General features: G+C 38.2%; 5 protein-coding genes across 5 annotated transcripts; 2 read left to right on the top strand and 3 right to left on the bottom strand.

The window, feature by feature from the left end:
• The first annotated feature begins 67 nt into the window (after positions 1 to 67).
• Positions 68 to 1,660, top strand: LOC132785374 (L-dopachrome tautomerase yellow-f2-like). The gene is made up of 4 exons (XM_060791455.1): positions 68 to 218; positions 324 to 734; positions 794 to 1,452; positions 1,520 to 1,660. Exons 1-4 carry the CDS (start codon positions 68 to 70, stop codon positions 1,658 to 1,660), a joined length of 1,362 nt encoding a protein of 453 aa, XP_060647438.1.
• Positions 836 to 7,804, bottom strand: LOC132785367 (pneumococcal serine-rich repeat protein). The gene is made up of 7 exons (XM_060791437.1): positions 7,416 to 7,804; positions 7,100 to 7,320; positions 6,433 to 7,043; positions 6,050 to 6,101; positions 3,286 to 4,945; positions 2,867 to 3,025; positions 836 to 2,797 (listed from the first exon to the last, which is right to left on the bottom strand). The coding sequence occupies exons 1-7, from the start codon at positions 7,620 to 7,622 to the stop codon at positions 2,582 to 2,584; spliced, it is 3,126 nt and encodes a 1,041-aa protein (XP_060647420.1). The 5' UTR covers positions 7,623 to 7,804; the 3' UTR covers positions 836 to 2,581.
• Positions 4,987 to 6,318, top strand: LOC132785380 (uncharacterized). The gene has a single exon (XM_060791464.1). The coding sequence runs from the start codon at positions 5,056 to 5,058 to the stop codon at positions 6,019 to 6,021; it is 966 nt and encodes a 321-aa protein (XP_060647447.1). The 5' UTR covers positions 4,987 to 5,055; the 3' UTR covers positions 6,022 to 6,318.
• Positions 7,805 to 8,839: 1,035 nt separating the features above from the next.
• On the bottom strand, positions 8,840 to 11,922 carry LOC132785385 (polyadenylate-binding protein-interacting protein 2). The gene is made up of 4 exons (XM_060791468.1): positions 11,722 to 11,922; positions 9,716 to 9,866; positions 9,552 to 9,652; positions 8,840 to 9,491 (listed from the first exon to the last, which is right to left on the bottom strand). The coding sequence occupies exons 2-4, from the start codon at positions 9,857 to 9,859 to the stop codon at positions 9,362 to 9,364; spliced, it is 375 nt and encodes a 124-aa protein (XP_060647451.1). The 5' UTR covers positions 9,860 to 9,866; positions 11,722 to 11,922; the 3' UTR covers positions 8,840 to 9,361.
• A 393-nt stretch (positions 11,923 to 12,315) lies between these two features.
• On the bottom strand, positions 12,316 to 14,544 carry LOC132785370 (sialin). The gene is made up of 7 exons (XM_060791440.1): positions 14,061 to 14,544; positions 13,761 to 13,994; positions 13,409 to 13,708; positions 13,211 to 13,360; positions 13,027 to 13,159; positions 12,721 to 12,965; positions 12,316 to 12,655 (listed from the first exon to the last, which is right to left on the bottom strand). Exons 1-7 carry the CDS (start codon positions 14,385 to 14,387, stop codon positions 12,476 to 12,478), a joined length of 1,569 nt encoding a protein of 522 aa, XP_060647423.1. The 5' UTR covers positions 14,388 to 14,544; the 3' UTR covers positions 12,316 to 12,475.
• Positions 14,545 to 15,335: the final 791 nt, after the last annotated feature.

Genomic DNA, 15,335 nt, shown 5'->3' on the forward strand with positions numbered 1-15,335 from the left:
AGTCATCATTTAGTCGTGGACACGGAAAGCTGAAAGCTCCTATTTCAGTTCAAAAACGAATAAAATTATGGCGAAATCGTTATTTCTGCTCTGCTTACATGTGTTGATCTTGATCGACATGATTCAGGGCGACGGCATGATTGAGGTCTTTAAATGGAAACAAATGGATTATTACAATCGCGGGGATAAGCGCCTTCATCGAATGCCTGATCCATCAGGTATAATCAGCGAGCTATAGCACCCGTCTCTATCAACAGCAATAACATTCTGACGCGTAATCTCAACTTTTATATTATTATTTTTATTTCGTTTTTTCCAAATAGCACCAGTTGTGTTCCCAGGTCGTTATGGCCGTGAAAACCATTTTCGTGGAAAACGTGATGTGCTGACTTCACGCGACACACCTGCTGGAATCATGCCACGGAGTAATATGGCCGCCACCGAGAATACAGGTCCATATGTGGCCTACAATAATGTACCCATGGGTGTAACCCACTTTAGAGGTCGCCTATTCGTCACCATGCCGCGCAGGCGGGTGGGAATACCATCGACCTTGAATTTCATTGATATGCGAAGCGATGGCAAACAGCGCAGTCCCAAGCTTCGCGCCTATCCGGACTTCGAGTTGAACCAGTTTAATGCAAGCGAGACAAATCTGGTCTCTGTCTATCGCACCACAGTGGATGCTTGCCAAAGATTGTGGTTCATTGACACTGGCATGTTGGAATATCCAAGTAGGTTAAAAAATATCTTAATGAAATTGGCTTTAAATTTTGGTACTTGATCTCTACAGACAATCGTCAGCAAATCAGACGGCCAAGCATTTGGATTGTCGACCTTGCAACTGATCGTGTGCGTAAGCGGTACGACATCCCCGAGAGCATTGTGGAAACGGGACGTGGTCTGGCCAGCTTAACCATTGATGTGGGCGACAGGCATCAATGCCAAAAGGCTTATGCTTATATACCAGATTTGGTCAACAGTCGTCTGTATGTGTACAGCTTGGAGGAGGATCATATGTGGGTCTTTCAACACAACTATTTCAACTTTGATCCATTGGCTGGAGATTTGCATATTGGTGGTCAGACATTCCGTTGGGATGATGGCATCTTTTCCACCACGCTCGGACCGAAACAGAGCGACGGCAGTCATGATGTTTACTTCCATGCCATGGCCAGCAACAACGAGTTCGTAGTCTCTAATCGAGTGCTACAAAAAGAATCAAATGCGGCGCGTTCGGATCATGGCAACGATTTCCGTGTGTTGGGCAGTCGAGGTGTAAATAAACAGTGTACAATGCACGATTACGATCCGCGGACCGGCGTCGTGTTCTATGCTGAGATTCAGACAAATGGCGTTGGGTGCTGGAAGTCCAGCCAGCCCTTCTCGGCTGCTAGTCACGGCATTGTTGCTTCCGATCCTCAGAATATGATCTATCCCAGTGATCTAACGGTCAGTTATAATCGAATATAATTCCGATCAGCAATTTTAGCTATAGCCATGTTTAATCTATTTGCAGATCGATGAGGATGGCGTCATTTGGGTAATGTCAAACTCAATGCCCATTTTCATTTATTCGCAGCTGGATCCGAACGCATATAATTTCCGCATCTGGAAGCAGGATGTTTACGAGGCCAAACACAACACGGTCTGCGAGTAGGGATTTATGTATATGAAATTGTTTTAATGGAGTTTACATAATGACGTTATATGTGTATGTTTTAATAATGTAATATAATAATATATGTATATGGAAAATATTAACACAAAATTATATGTATATTTAAAACAAATCAAAAAGCATTTACAAATGTACCTTTTTTAAAAATTGCCTAAAATTTGAGTACTCAGTTTATCACATCTTCAAGTTACATAGATGTTTTTTTTGTCTTTTTCACATGAAAACAAATAAAAAACACAAATACAGAAACAAAATCAGAGGCACTCTAATATTGCATAAGGATACTAAGTTGCACAGGTTTATAATACGCGTGTGTGTGTGTGTATATATGTATATTCAATTTAATTTACGAATAAAATATATGTTTGTTTGAGAATCGAGAATACTATAAAAAGATTATAAACATTTGATTCCGTTTTTGTTATTTTGTAAATTTTCATAATTTCCTTTCTATCATAATATATTCGAACAATTTTGACGTGTATATATCTTCTCAAAGTGACTGCTCTACACCGTTATATCTCTATATAACTAGTTATATAAAATTTGCAAAAATATATATATGTTTTGTTCGCTTCCGTACGCTTTTTGCGCTCCGCTTCATTTGCTCGAAGCTTTCTCTCTCTTTTTCTATCTGTCTATAAGTATTTAGTATATGATTACTACATATGTATGTATAAAAGATGACTATATAGCTTTCTGTCGCTTAAGTAAACATGCAATTTTACTTGAAATTGGAATGGTTATCTGGCCCAGTGTTATACAAAAATATACACGTATAACATAGTATAACAGTTTTGAGTTTCCCTATGGAGCTATATGTATATGCTATATATATGTGTCTATATATATTTTTTAGGTCTATATAAAATAAAAGCAACCACTTTTGAAGTGAGGCGTCTACTGTACTAGATAATCCTTGTAGCCGCGCAACGATTTCAACTGCTTTTTCAATTTGGTTATCAAATCCGACGGTTGCACCAATATCGATATATCCCTGCCTACCGAATTCAGGCGATCGCGTATCTCTAAATCCTTGAAAAACAAATTTAGCGGTCGACCATTAATTTCTGTGAGTATCCAAAAAGTCAACGAAGTACCATCACATGACTGCGTCTGAAATAATACACAACAAATAATTATATACAATCATCAATATGCGAATTTTGAATGCATTCGTCATACTTTAGGCGGCAGTCCATGCCGAGCAGCCAAGCTGTTGGGTACCACGTCAACGATGGTTGAGGTATTGCCATCGCGTATGAGTCCTAAGCATTGACCCTCCCGGTCTCGTCGTATTGCATACGCGCGACCAAAGGGGATGCGACGGAGCAGCACTTCGACCTGAAACGACAACAAACAAATAAATATTAATTAATGACATCACTTGAGAGCAGAGACCGTAGCAATTATAAAGTGTATGCCTACAAATTCTTAAATGGAATCAATCAATCAATTAAAAATTGTTTAGTAACATTAACATTTCCATATATAGTATAAGTATTTCTGAATACTTTCAATTCAATATCTAACAAATTAAAAAGGCAATTTATAACTCATATTTTGGAGCATGATTGATGCCATCAATTACAATATATACTCACAAATAGCGTGTTTGTATTGCGTATAATTTTATTAGCCTCTGCGGCTGTGCTGATGCTAACTCCCGCTATGGAGAGCAGCTGATCGCCAATGTGCAAAGCGTTATATAGAACTGGATGTTCCTTTTGCTTCCATCCTGCAATCCAGACACCGCCGAACGCATCTACCCAAGCAATCGAGCCCACGCAATCCTTGCGCCGCAAATTTAATCGTACGCCACCAGGATGCATAATCTCGCGACGCAATTGCATCACTTGTTGCTCTCGTAGCGTCAATCGTTTGTTGCCGCTGTTGCTGCTGGTCGCTTGGGATGCTGCCACCACCTGGGGTGGCGATTGTATTCGAAAGGCACTCGATGCTATATTGCGACCCGGCACAAACTCATTGTTGTTGGCGCCGCGCTGACTATTCGTTTGCGTTGATGCGGTTACTGTGGCGCCTCGCTGCAACGGCGCTTGTGCATCCGATGTAGATGAGCTGCGCCTGCGCTGCTCAATGCTCTCCACTGCGGAGCTAGCGGCAACGTTGCTACTCTGTCCGGAGTTTGCACCATTCGAACCAGACGTGTGAGGTACACTCTGTTCGATGTTATTGTTGGCATTGGCGCTGGCGCTGGCCGTCTTATGCACTGTCTTCGTTTTGAGTGGTGTATTTAGCATCTTTAAATAGTGAAAATCTCGTCGACTCGGCCGTGTGCTAATGACCAGCTCGGTCAAGCCACGAGTTAGTTGAGGCATAGTGCGTCCATTGTTTGGCGTTTGAGATGGAATCACAATGCCGCGACGCGGCAAAGCTGGACTTCCGTTAACGGGTGTCGGCGTGTTCTCCACGTTTACTATTGCATGGGCATGGCTGCTGCTGGGTTGTTCCTCTCGCATAGCTGTAGGACTGCTGTTGCTGCTTCTGACAGGTATGCTCGACGATAGGAATACCTTCTCGTAGTGGACATTGCCACTGATGACATTAGAGTCGTTTGTCTGCTCATTGTTAATGCGTATGTTGGTGATGCCAGAGCTATTGGCGCTGAGTATAATCTTCTTGCCGACCTTTGGCGTCTGCGGTTTATTATTGGCACTCGGTAGGACACTAGCGCTGGCTGTGGGATAACATGTGCCATAGACAGCCACAGTGGTTGTCGCTGTCGCTGTTGCCCTTGCCTCACCATCGGCTAGCACCTGAACAGTTGTTGTATTGGACGCAGTTTGAGTGGTTGTCGCATTGGAAGCATTGGGTTTCAATGGTATTGTATAGGGATTACAGCTGCTGCCATTGCTGACACTGCTGCTACTGCTGGGTTGGCTCAGCACCTGTATCGTATTTGAATTGACGACGGAATTGGACGGAATGATTTGTACGTTACTTTTGTAATCGTTTTGTAGTTTTTGCTGCGACTGCAACGAATTTTTCATCTTGGTCTTTGAATTAATCTCAGGAAAACGAAAAATATCCGCAACAACTTTATTCTTGGGCGGCAATTCGGGCGGTTGCATTATCTCGGCATTCGTATTGGAAACTTGTATTATTGTTATATTGTTGTCTGTCGTCTCTTCCACGGCAGTTGAGTTAGTGGCAGCCTGTTGAGTTTTTGGCTGTGGTGATTTCCGTAGTGGCCTCTTTGTTTTATCAGCAGCACCTGCTGACATGGAACGTGAAGTTTGTGGTCTAGAGAAAAGAAAGAGATTGAATAAAATTGATTAGTATGCCATGAAATTAAATATCATAACACATAAAACATTTAAATGTAAATCGAAGCAGGATTGCCATATTAAAGTATGCTATCGGACTACGAACTGGATAAATTGTTTGTCAAACAGATTTCTAGTGTGACGAGAATAGTCAAGAATCTTCCTGAAAATGACGCCGTACTATCAGCATGCACGCGATGGTTTCAAATCTTACAAAAAGCCAAGAAAGATGAAAAGTTTGAGCGCAATTACATATTGCTGATGTTGCATAGACAGCTCAACGATAGCGACACACTCGGTTTTCCCTTTAATGATGAGCGGCAGAATGAACTACAAACTGTGTATCAAATGACCCTTAAGCCGGCGGATAGTGACGATAATGATGATGACATTCAAGCCAGTTCTTCTAGCAGCAATTGTCGCTGCATCGCATGCACAGATAGTAAGAGCCATCAGAATGAAGATCAGTATCAGCGATTGAGTCGACTTAATGACACATTGGGCAAAGAGTTGCAAGTGCTTCAGTCCAAGTTGAATATTTTGACAGAGCGCCGTAAGCTTTGCTTGGTAAAAATTGATGATATGCAGAAAGCGAATCGAATGTTTCAAAAGGACATCGACAATATGAAGAAAATTTTCCTAAGCTCACCCGTTACTGCACTTAAGAAACTAACGTTAAACGAGTGTCCACGATTCTTTTCGCTCATGTTTAAAGGGCTCTGTCAAAGTGCACAGGACAATGAAAAATTTCGCCAATTGGACGAGCGACTTGAACAGGTACTGCGTGAGCACATAAATCACAGATCACGGGAGGCCGTATGGCAAGAAATCACTAAGGAATACGATGCATTGCGTGCCGAATTTGACAGACGCTACAAAAAGATTATTGAAGACCAAGAGACTACACAATTCCAGGAACTGTCTTTTTATGGCAAGAAGTGTTTAATGATCTTGAAGACTCTTTTCATCGACAGTTTCAATGGCGAAAAACAATTGAAAAGTAATGTGATTGCATATTTGGATAAACAATACGAGACATTGCATAGGAAATAACTATAAATGCAGTAAAGTTGTAGTTTACCTGGGAATAAGACGTTCGCATTGCAACATTTGTTCGAAATTCATGATTTGATCTGAAATAAAAATAAAGGCATTTTAGTTAGGTGTCTCATAAAAACATTAAATCAACTCGCATATTTATTGCATGCAATATTAAAAAAGAGATTTTCTTCGAAGCAATAATTTTCGTAAATACGTAGTCAATTATTTTATAAGAAACAGATCAGCAATCGAATTCAAAAATGAAATACAAAAACGTTTTATATAGTTGTTATACTAAAGGCAGCAATAATAATTAAATATCCAAATTTACAAATATATTTACTTTTAATAATGTATTGAATACATTTTTGGGTTTTTTAAAATAAATAGGCAAATAAATAGGCAAATAAATAAATAACTTACCAGCTGATATGCGCTGAGCAGAAGCAGCAGCAACATCGACTCGCACTCCATTTCGCAGTATGGGTGACAGAAACTCATCGTCCGACAGAATGTTATCTGAGGCAGTCACGTTTTGTGGCTCTGTGGCAGCTGTTGCACTGGCTTCCTCGTCCAGCTCCTCGACGGCAGTTGGCGTTAGACTTTCGCTTATTTGTTCGCTGTATGTGCTAATGGGATCTGACAGCATATTTAACAAATGCTGAGTTAATGTATTAGACATGGCTGTGGTTGGAGGTGTTACTGTTGTTGTTGTTGTTGTGGCGACGGCTTCAATGACTTGCGCCGCAACGGACGAGGGAGCACTTGAAGTAGTTGTAGTACTCGCTGCTGCTGTTCTGGACGTGTTGTTGTCGTGCTGCTGTTGATGCTGATGAGCCGGAATACGCTCTACGCCGGGCACAATGGCCGCGGGAACTGGCGGAGGTGCGGGCAACGGTGATGTGGGATCGCGCGTTGGCAGCAATGGAGCGCGCACTTCAGGTAACTTTGTGTAGAGGTTTTCACGTGGTGAAAGGATCTTCATTTCACGCAGCTTGGAACGCAACGTTTCCACCCATTCTTGCATAATCTCCCTGTTGATCAACAATCAATTAAAATCGCAACTTGCAAAGGAGCTTGCTCAACTTACCATGACACCGCATGAAAGCGCAACACTTCATTGCTGAGCGTTACAACAAACTCGAACTCATGCGAATTGGGAATGAGGGCGTGTGATATATGCAGCGTATCCCGCAGCGAAACCGCCCATTCAGGCATGTGTGCGGCCGCTTGACGTGGTTCCGCGTAACCTTCGAGTAGGGCATCGGTGTCGTCGTGCACACAGAATACCACCCAACTGCACTCAGATTTCTACAACAAAAAATTTAAATATATACATTTCAATTGCTTCACTTTCTACTAAATTTTTTGGGGTGGGGTTGTAATCAAATAGCTAAATAGCTCACCTTTGGGCCAACGGTTAATTTCTTGCCATCGGCCGTCAGTCTTTTCAGCCATGTATTTTTATGAATTTCCCGAAACTGTGCCGCGTTGCTGCTGCTGCTCGACGATGCGTTGATTGCAGGTGCATTCGGATTTGCAGGTGTTGGCGTTGTTGTTGCTGCTGTTGTTGTTGTGTTTGCAGCTGGCATTGCTGCAGCAGCCGCAGCCATTGCAGCACTCCGTCTATCCGATATTGTTTGCTAGTCACTCTCGTTTTATTGCACTTATTTATTTAATATACAATTCACATTTCGCACGATTTTATTGCAACATTTTCCGCACCGTTTCTTTTGACAACAAAAAATTCAGCCAGAAATTGGCGACGACGCCATGTTTGCTAACATCAATTCCAATCGACTAATTTATCTTTCGATATTTATCGCTGAAACATTGTAGGCATTACCGCCAAACATGTATGAGGTGAGGCGAACTATCGATAACAAAATGTTACTGATTTCAATATGAACAACAGCTGTTATTTTGTATTTTATTTGCTTAACAACGCGAATTAATACAAACAATTTAAATGCATATGCAGTCTTATCGTTTATTACAAATTGATCTAATTTTATCGATAAGTTAATTAACAAAACAATTCCGCTTCCTCATTTGCACCATCCATTAAACACTCTCGTTGGGATCTGTTAATCTATTAAAATAAAAATACGTTTGTTTATACTATAATACTTCTTTTTATTGGGATTTTAAAAATATTTTTTCGTATTTTTTTGATTGGTTTTTTATCTTTATATCACACAACGTAAATAAGATCTTTTTAATGCTGTCTTAAATATCTATAACTAACCAAAAGCTATCTTTATATTTTTCTACATCCGAAAACAGAAGTAAATTTAATTTGTGTATTCTGGGTACTTGCGCGGTAGCAAATAAACGAAATGAAAAATTAATTTTGACTTAAACTATAAACAAAATGGTATTGCAGCTTTTAAATTTAACATTAGATATACAATTACATATATTTGTCGTATATATGTAAGCATCTCGTATAAAGAGTTATTACAGATTATTACATAGTATATTAATTAATTTAGTTAATATATGTTTTGTTACTTATTTACAACTGCAAATTACAAGTAGACGAGTCAAAAAGAAAAGTAGTCAAATTTAGTTAAATGGTAAACAGAACGTATAACGAGTTAACAAACACTCAATGGGGAAACTAAAGTAGACAAATATTGGTACTTAAAGTGAGTTTAGGTCGTGGGCAGGTGGATGTTAACTAATTACAATTAAAGTCTTTGAATTGAATTTCAACGTTGACGATATCAGTTGCTCTTCTAACACAATTGAGTCTTGTAGTTATTACATATTCGCTTTTGACTGGAAATTTATGATTAATAGGAGCGCTAAATAGAATTTTCAATGCACAATTAATCGTAATCGTGTGTAAAGTCATTAGTTTTTTTTTTTGTACGTTAATACGAAAGTTTTCACTAGCTTTAGCACGGCACGTCTGTATTCAGATAGCAAAAAATTTGTCTTGTTAAACGAGATATTTGATACGCGTAATTTAAGTTAAGGTATTTTCTTCGTTTCATTTCTTTTCTTTTTTTTGTATTGATTTAAATTTTTTTTATAATTTTTTTTTTGTTTATGGTATTCGTTTGCATTTCGGTTGAGTTGGTTAATGTAATCTTAACGTGTGTTGTGTCTGTGCGCGTTTTTGAAATTTTGTTTTATAGTAGTTTTTTTTAGGTTTTTTTTACACTGTTGCCTGGTTGAAAGTGGACTATTTTGCAAGACATGGGCGAGAGTGAGGAATATATGATGTATAGAAACGTTTATCGAGTTATTGCTATGTGAATTTGAATTGCGTAGCGCTTAAGACATCTTAACTGAAACACTGTTGTGTGAGGTTCGATTTGTTCAGACTGTTTTGTGGCCGGGCTTACGAGGCTATAAACTCTATTTGATGGCAAAGTGGTACAAATTCATCGGCCATGGGATTAAGAACAGATTTCTCAACATTACATTGGGTTTTAGGCAGTGCAGATAGTGCCGTGTTCTGTTCTTCCGTTCTATAATGAAATTTAAATATTTTACAATTTGGAATTTATAAAAGTTTTTGTTAGACTTACTTGGCTTTTTCCCACTCATTTATTTGCTCTTCCAGTTCATCCTCGATCATTGCCTCAAAGCACTCTTGCATTATTTCTTCCTCTTCTAATCGTTGCAGTTCCTGTTTGGTATAAATAATATTTATTAAAGGAAGATCATATTAAGTTGTACATTTTCGGCTTACGTTCTTATCGAACTCTTCCTCATTCTCCATCCACATATATTCTGAAAAATCGGGTTCATCATCGAAGTCAGAAAGAGATTCGTCGTCGTCCACCACATAAACTATTTGATCCGTCCAGTCAACAGATGGCACTTTTAATAACATGATAGTGCTGTAGGAAAGTGGTGAATATAAATAATTTATATAGAAATATGGGGGTTATTATAAGATATTTCCATAAACAAAATGGTGTCAGTCTGCTTGTTATATTAAGAAATATTTCGGATCAAGGCTATCATTTAGACTACATATATTGTTGATCAAGAATATGTACATTTTATGGGGTCGAATATGCCTCCCTGTGCTTGTTACATACGTTTACTTTACATCATGCGTAGCAGGTATAATGAGGTGTAAATGTAAATGTATGTAAATTGGTATACAGTGAAAATGCCTATGTACGTGTAGCTTGTTTATCTGCCGGCAAAAAAAGCTGCTAGTTGCGTCGTTCTTAAAGAAACCGGTTTGACACCATTGCCAATTGTTGTATTTTTTTTTTTTTGTAAATACAATTCAAAAACGAAAACCGCAAAACAAAAGAGTTGCAAACACCTACATAAAATGTTATATACAAAGCATGTACATATGTATGTATGTTAAACTGTTTATATAAATAAACGAAAATTTTCTCTTTTATTTTTGCGCAATCTTTTGTTTATTGTACATTTTTATACGAATCAAGTCTATTTTTTGCACCGCGGCGCAAATTGAAAAACAGAATGACTAAGCTCAAAGTACAAGAGCAAAAGAGAAGAGCATAAACACGCATACAAGCGTATAGTTAAGCATTTATGCATGAGTGTGTGTACGCAGACAAGAAAAACGAAAAACAAAAAAATAGTCAATTGTTTATAAACAAGTGGTATACATACACAAACGTATACATATGTTTGATAATTAGTATAAAGGAATTATTAAATCGGACACTTGTCTACATTAAGTATGTGTATAAATGTTATATGATGTTATATTCATATATGTACGTATGTAGTGTGTATGTGTTTGTATCAGAAATTTCTGTTTTTATGGTACCGTTATCACCTGTTTGGTACGTGAAAAAATTGAAACTAATTTGACGATGACGTCGACGACTTTTGTATTTATGCAAAACGCAATAAGGCAACGAATATATATGTAGATCGCCTCGGACATGAATATTGTGGACGTTGTTTGGTTCATGGGCGTCGACAATTGTTTTTAGCCCCATCAAACAAATGGCGCTCAATCTGTATGTGTATGAGTGCAGTCGAGCTTGTATGTATGTCGTGTACGTGCTTCGCAACACACACACACACAAATCTTGCTCTTGCTACAGTTGCCATATTGCGAAAAATTAAAATGTATTTGCTCTGTGAACTCAACAGATGTACAAAAGTATTCACATAAATTTACAAATATATTTACATATGGATATGTACGTATACGTATGCGCACATATATGTATATGTGATTAAATGAACCTCCCTCAACCCAACAGCAACAATTACAACAACACCGCGCACTCAAGGTAACAAGTGTTTCGAAAAAGCTTGAAAAACATTCGACAAAAAGAATAAATATACTCAAGTTGCGTGTGTTTTATTGCGTCGCCAATCGAAAAATCTGGTTGTCAACACTTTGCACGTAGCTCAACAAAAACGAACAAAATTAATCCACAGGGCCAAGCGCAGATCTCTGGATCGAAACTTGCCCCTTGATTACAGAGGCGTCAAGCAACAACGCTTCATTTATTGATTTGTCAAGAAGCTTTTCACGGAAATGCTTAAATGTCAGACCAGAAAATAATAAATAAGCTACAAGCAAAATGAGGAAACGCTTTGTACTTCCGCCTTTCTTTCCTCTTGTGAACCGAGAGAGCAAGCAAAAACTTAACAAATAAGCATCATTTTAGCAACAACAAACGAATGTTTGTTTGCTAGTCGCGGGTCAGTTTAATGCACTTGGAATTGTTTTTCTGTTGTACTCACTTTGAAAATTAGCTTGATGCGCTGCAAAAATTGAAGTCTATTGTTCTGGATTGCTTATATTCCACTGAGAATTTTGTATTTGCAAACGTATTAAAGGGGCAAAAAAACACTGACAATTTATGTTTGCATCCAGATAGAAAACACGAAAATTTTTCTATTGCGAAACCAATTCAAATGCTGTGGTGCGGAAACACGTCCATTAACGTCAAGCAAACGAATCGAAAATGATTTATAAATAACAAAAACTGACAAACACAGCGTGACCGCATCTTAAAATTCAAAATATATTATTTTATTTTGACAAAATTATATTCCGCTGGTTACACTTTATTTAGGCGTGGGGGAATTGTTTTAATGCATCGATATAATTCCAACAGATAGATAAACAACCAATGCGGCCTGGACAATCGATAAACTAGCTTGCGTGTATTAAAAAATTATTTATCGTAAGAGAGCGCGCTTTACGAATTCAAAAAAGCAAAATTCCCAATTAGGCTGAACTGGAGTAACTGTTTAAAGCTTTTGAACCAAAACGAATATTTTATGCCAATAGTAATAATTTGTAAATAATTATCATGACACAGTAAAGTACAATTTACGATTCAAATAAATAGGCTTCTATATTTCAATTCAATTAAAACAATATACACTTACAAACAGATAATTTAATATATAATAATTTAACTTTACGCTTGCACTTACAATAAAATAGAGTGAATAAATGAAACATAAATTTACAAATACATGATTCTATTTAACAGGTATTCGATGGCTTTCTGTTAGAATTGCTAATATTTGATGTCTTTGTGTCTTGTTGACATCGAGGATCCCATTCCTGAAGTTTTGAACTACTAAACAGTCCAAAAACAATCATGGCGAGAGCATTAAAGAATATATAAGTTAATAAAACCCAGTTCCATTCTGATTTCATGCCCTGCACAAATTACACAGATAAAGTTATTTAGTTTTTTATCTTGTGGTCAAACTGTTCTAACTTACGGAATGCACCAAAGCAGCAACGAGATGCGGAGTGGCAAATCCAGAGATATGCGCCATACAGTTGGCCAGGCCCGAAATAAGTCCGGCGAACGATGGTGCAAAATACAATAAAGTCGGCCAATAACCGCCACTAAAGGCCAGATCTGTAGTGAGACCCACTAGGAAATACATTAGCAAGACAAGTGTCTTCTGTTTGCAACTGGCGAGAATGATGACAGCTATTAAACAGATAGTAGCACAGCAACCTGCAAAAGACGTCAGGTGAATTCAAAATATTTATATTTTTACTGAGTTTTCTGTGCTTACATGTGGCATATAAAAGTCGGCGCAAAAAGCCGAGCTGTGAAATGAATCGCCCCTCGAAATAGGAGCAGCTAAAGACGCATAAAAGCTTAGAAAAAAAACTGCCAAGAAATGGAGCCGATGCAAGAAAACCAATCTGCAATAAAGTACTAAGAATTTGCATAAAAATATTAGATTATGAAATTACCTCCTTCATATTGAACTGCATGGCTTCACTCATAAAACGCGGTACATTCAGCGAAAGCAAAAGAAATCCATAATTGTGAAAGACATGGGTAAAGACAAAAGCATAAACCGGCGCTGAGGTCAACAATGATCTCCAAGGTGTACTAAAATGCTGCAAATACTGTTTTAAGCAAGTTTATACAAAATAACAACTGCTCACCTGTGGCGCTTGGGCACAGCTTGTAGGCTGCAAATAAGTCCGCTCTGCTTCCGTTACACGTGGGTGATCGTCGAGGCTGTTATATATGAACCAATTGCAAATAATGCCGTATAAAAGTGTAATGCCACCCAGCACAAAGAATGGCACTTTCCAGCCAAAATCACTCAAATAATTGGCCAGTGGATAGATGCAAATGGAGCCCACGATCATACCGCTATATGCAAAGGAAAGCATCCAAGTGCGTTCCGTGGGATGAGCCCAAGTGACAAACAACTGATACAAAGGCGGTGCTCCACATCCCTAAGGTAATGCAAAATAGTTTATAATTTTCTTATTTCACTGCTTCACTCACGCCAAATATGCCAGCTAACACCAAAGTTATGACTGCAGCGATGTAACTGAATGGTGCAATAAATGGCAGCAATAAGAAGGCCAAAGCTTGCAATGCCAACGAACTAATGAAGAGTAGCTTGCCACCAAATCGATCCGCCAAGTGTCCAGCTAAGGGTAATGCTATCACATAGCCATAGTAAAATGTGCCCGGAAATGTCAGCTCCTGATTACGCGTCCATTTTAGATCACCCGTCTAAGAGTAAAATGTTGTCTATATTGAACATTAATCACTATCATAATTATGGATGTTAACACCCACTTGCTGAGCGACATCAAGTCGGGCAGATGGCTCAAACACTTCATTGCCACAATTTGACATTGCTGTCAGATTATTAAATTGATATTCCGGTGAATAGAGGAGTGCATCTTCCGGACGTGCCTTGACCATACGCAAGATGACCAGACCCAGCATATTCCTCAAAGCCATTTGCAGAATGTTGGACAAAAAGGCGCATATTGTGTAGGTGAGTCGAACCGAGCCCCACAAACCACATTCTGAGCTGTCTGATGTTGCTGCTGAAGTTGCCTGAGAAGCGCCTGTTTTCAGGCTCGACAAATGGGGCACGTTCCATGAATTCCGAACCATTGGATTGAAAGTAAGTTGAAACTACTACGGCGATAGGTTTTGTACCGATTCGTGCTTCTGTCTAAATTAAACTGACTGACGAATGGACGGCTTAAATGTTAAGCGCAAAACTATTTTACAATTTGTCACGACTTCGCGGTTGGTTTATCAAAGCAAAAAAGCTTTCGATGCGCTGCTTATCTACTAGAACATTTTACCGTATAACCGAATTTGGGAACAACAACAGATTTTTAAATATGCGAAATAGTTGAGAAAGGGAACTTGAGATGAGAGCATTGCTAAACATTATCAGCTGATTAAGCTTGTGTTCTCTTTTATTTTTTTGTAATACCATGTAATCATAATCTTTTGACAAGGGGTAATATAAGTTCTACTAAAATCAGTTAAATAATGTAAAGAAATACATTGCTTAGAACAATTTTATTAAGCAAAAGAATTTCTGTAATTTTGCGATTAATTTTATTTAAAAAAAAAAATTCTAATACGAAATATTTTTTTTCTTTCTTCAAGGTTTCAGATTTTTTATAAAAACAAATTGTTAAAACTTATTTATTAATATCTTAAATTTTATTCCTCTTTTTTTAAATTCTTTAATTACTTTTAATCTTTTATTACCGGCAATGCAAATCTTATATTTTAATTTTAAATACTTTTGATGAAATCTAAGACTCATCTCATTAGCGTATTCGTGCTTCGCACTTAGCGAACAGCGAAAAGTATTTACATGATGCACTTGGATTAGCTCAAATGTCAAGCACATTTTACTGGCACTTTGCCAATCATAATTAGTCAGTGCCGAGCTTAATTACAAGTTAGTTGGACAGGTCAAGAGGTCCGCAATCCACATGGAAAATGTCTTCACACCGCATTTAATCCGACAAGCCCACAAACATTCCACAAATTTCTCATTAGTATTTAATGGGTAGGGTGTAGCTTTCCTGTCAAATA

This window comes from Drosophila nasuta, chromosome 2R, assembly GCF_023558535.2.
Source record: "Drosophila nasuta strain 15112-1781.00 chromosome 2R, ASM2355853v1, whole genome shotgun sequence".
NCBI lineage: Eukaryota > Metazoa > Arthropoda > Insecta > Diptera > Drosophilidae > Drosophila > Drosophila nasuta.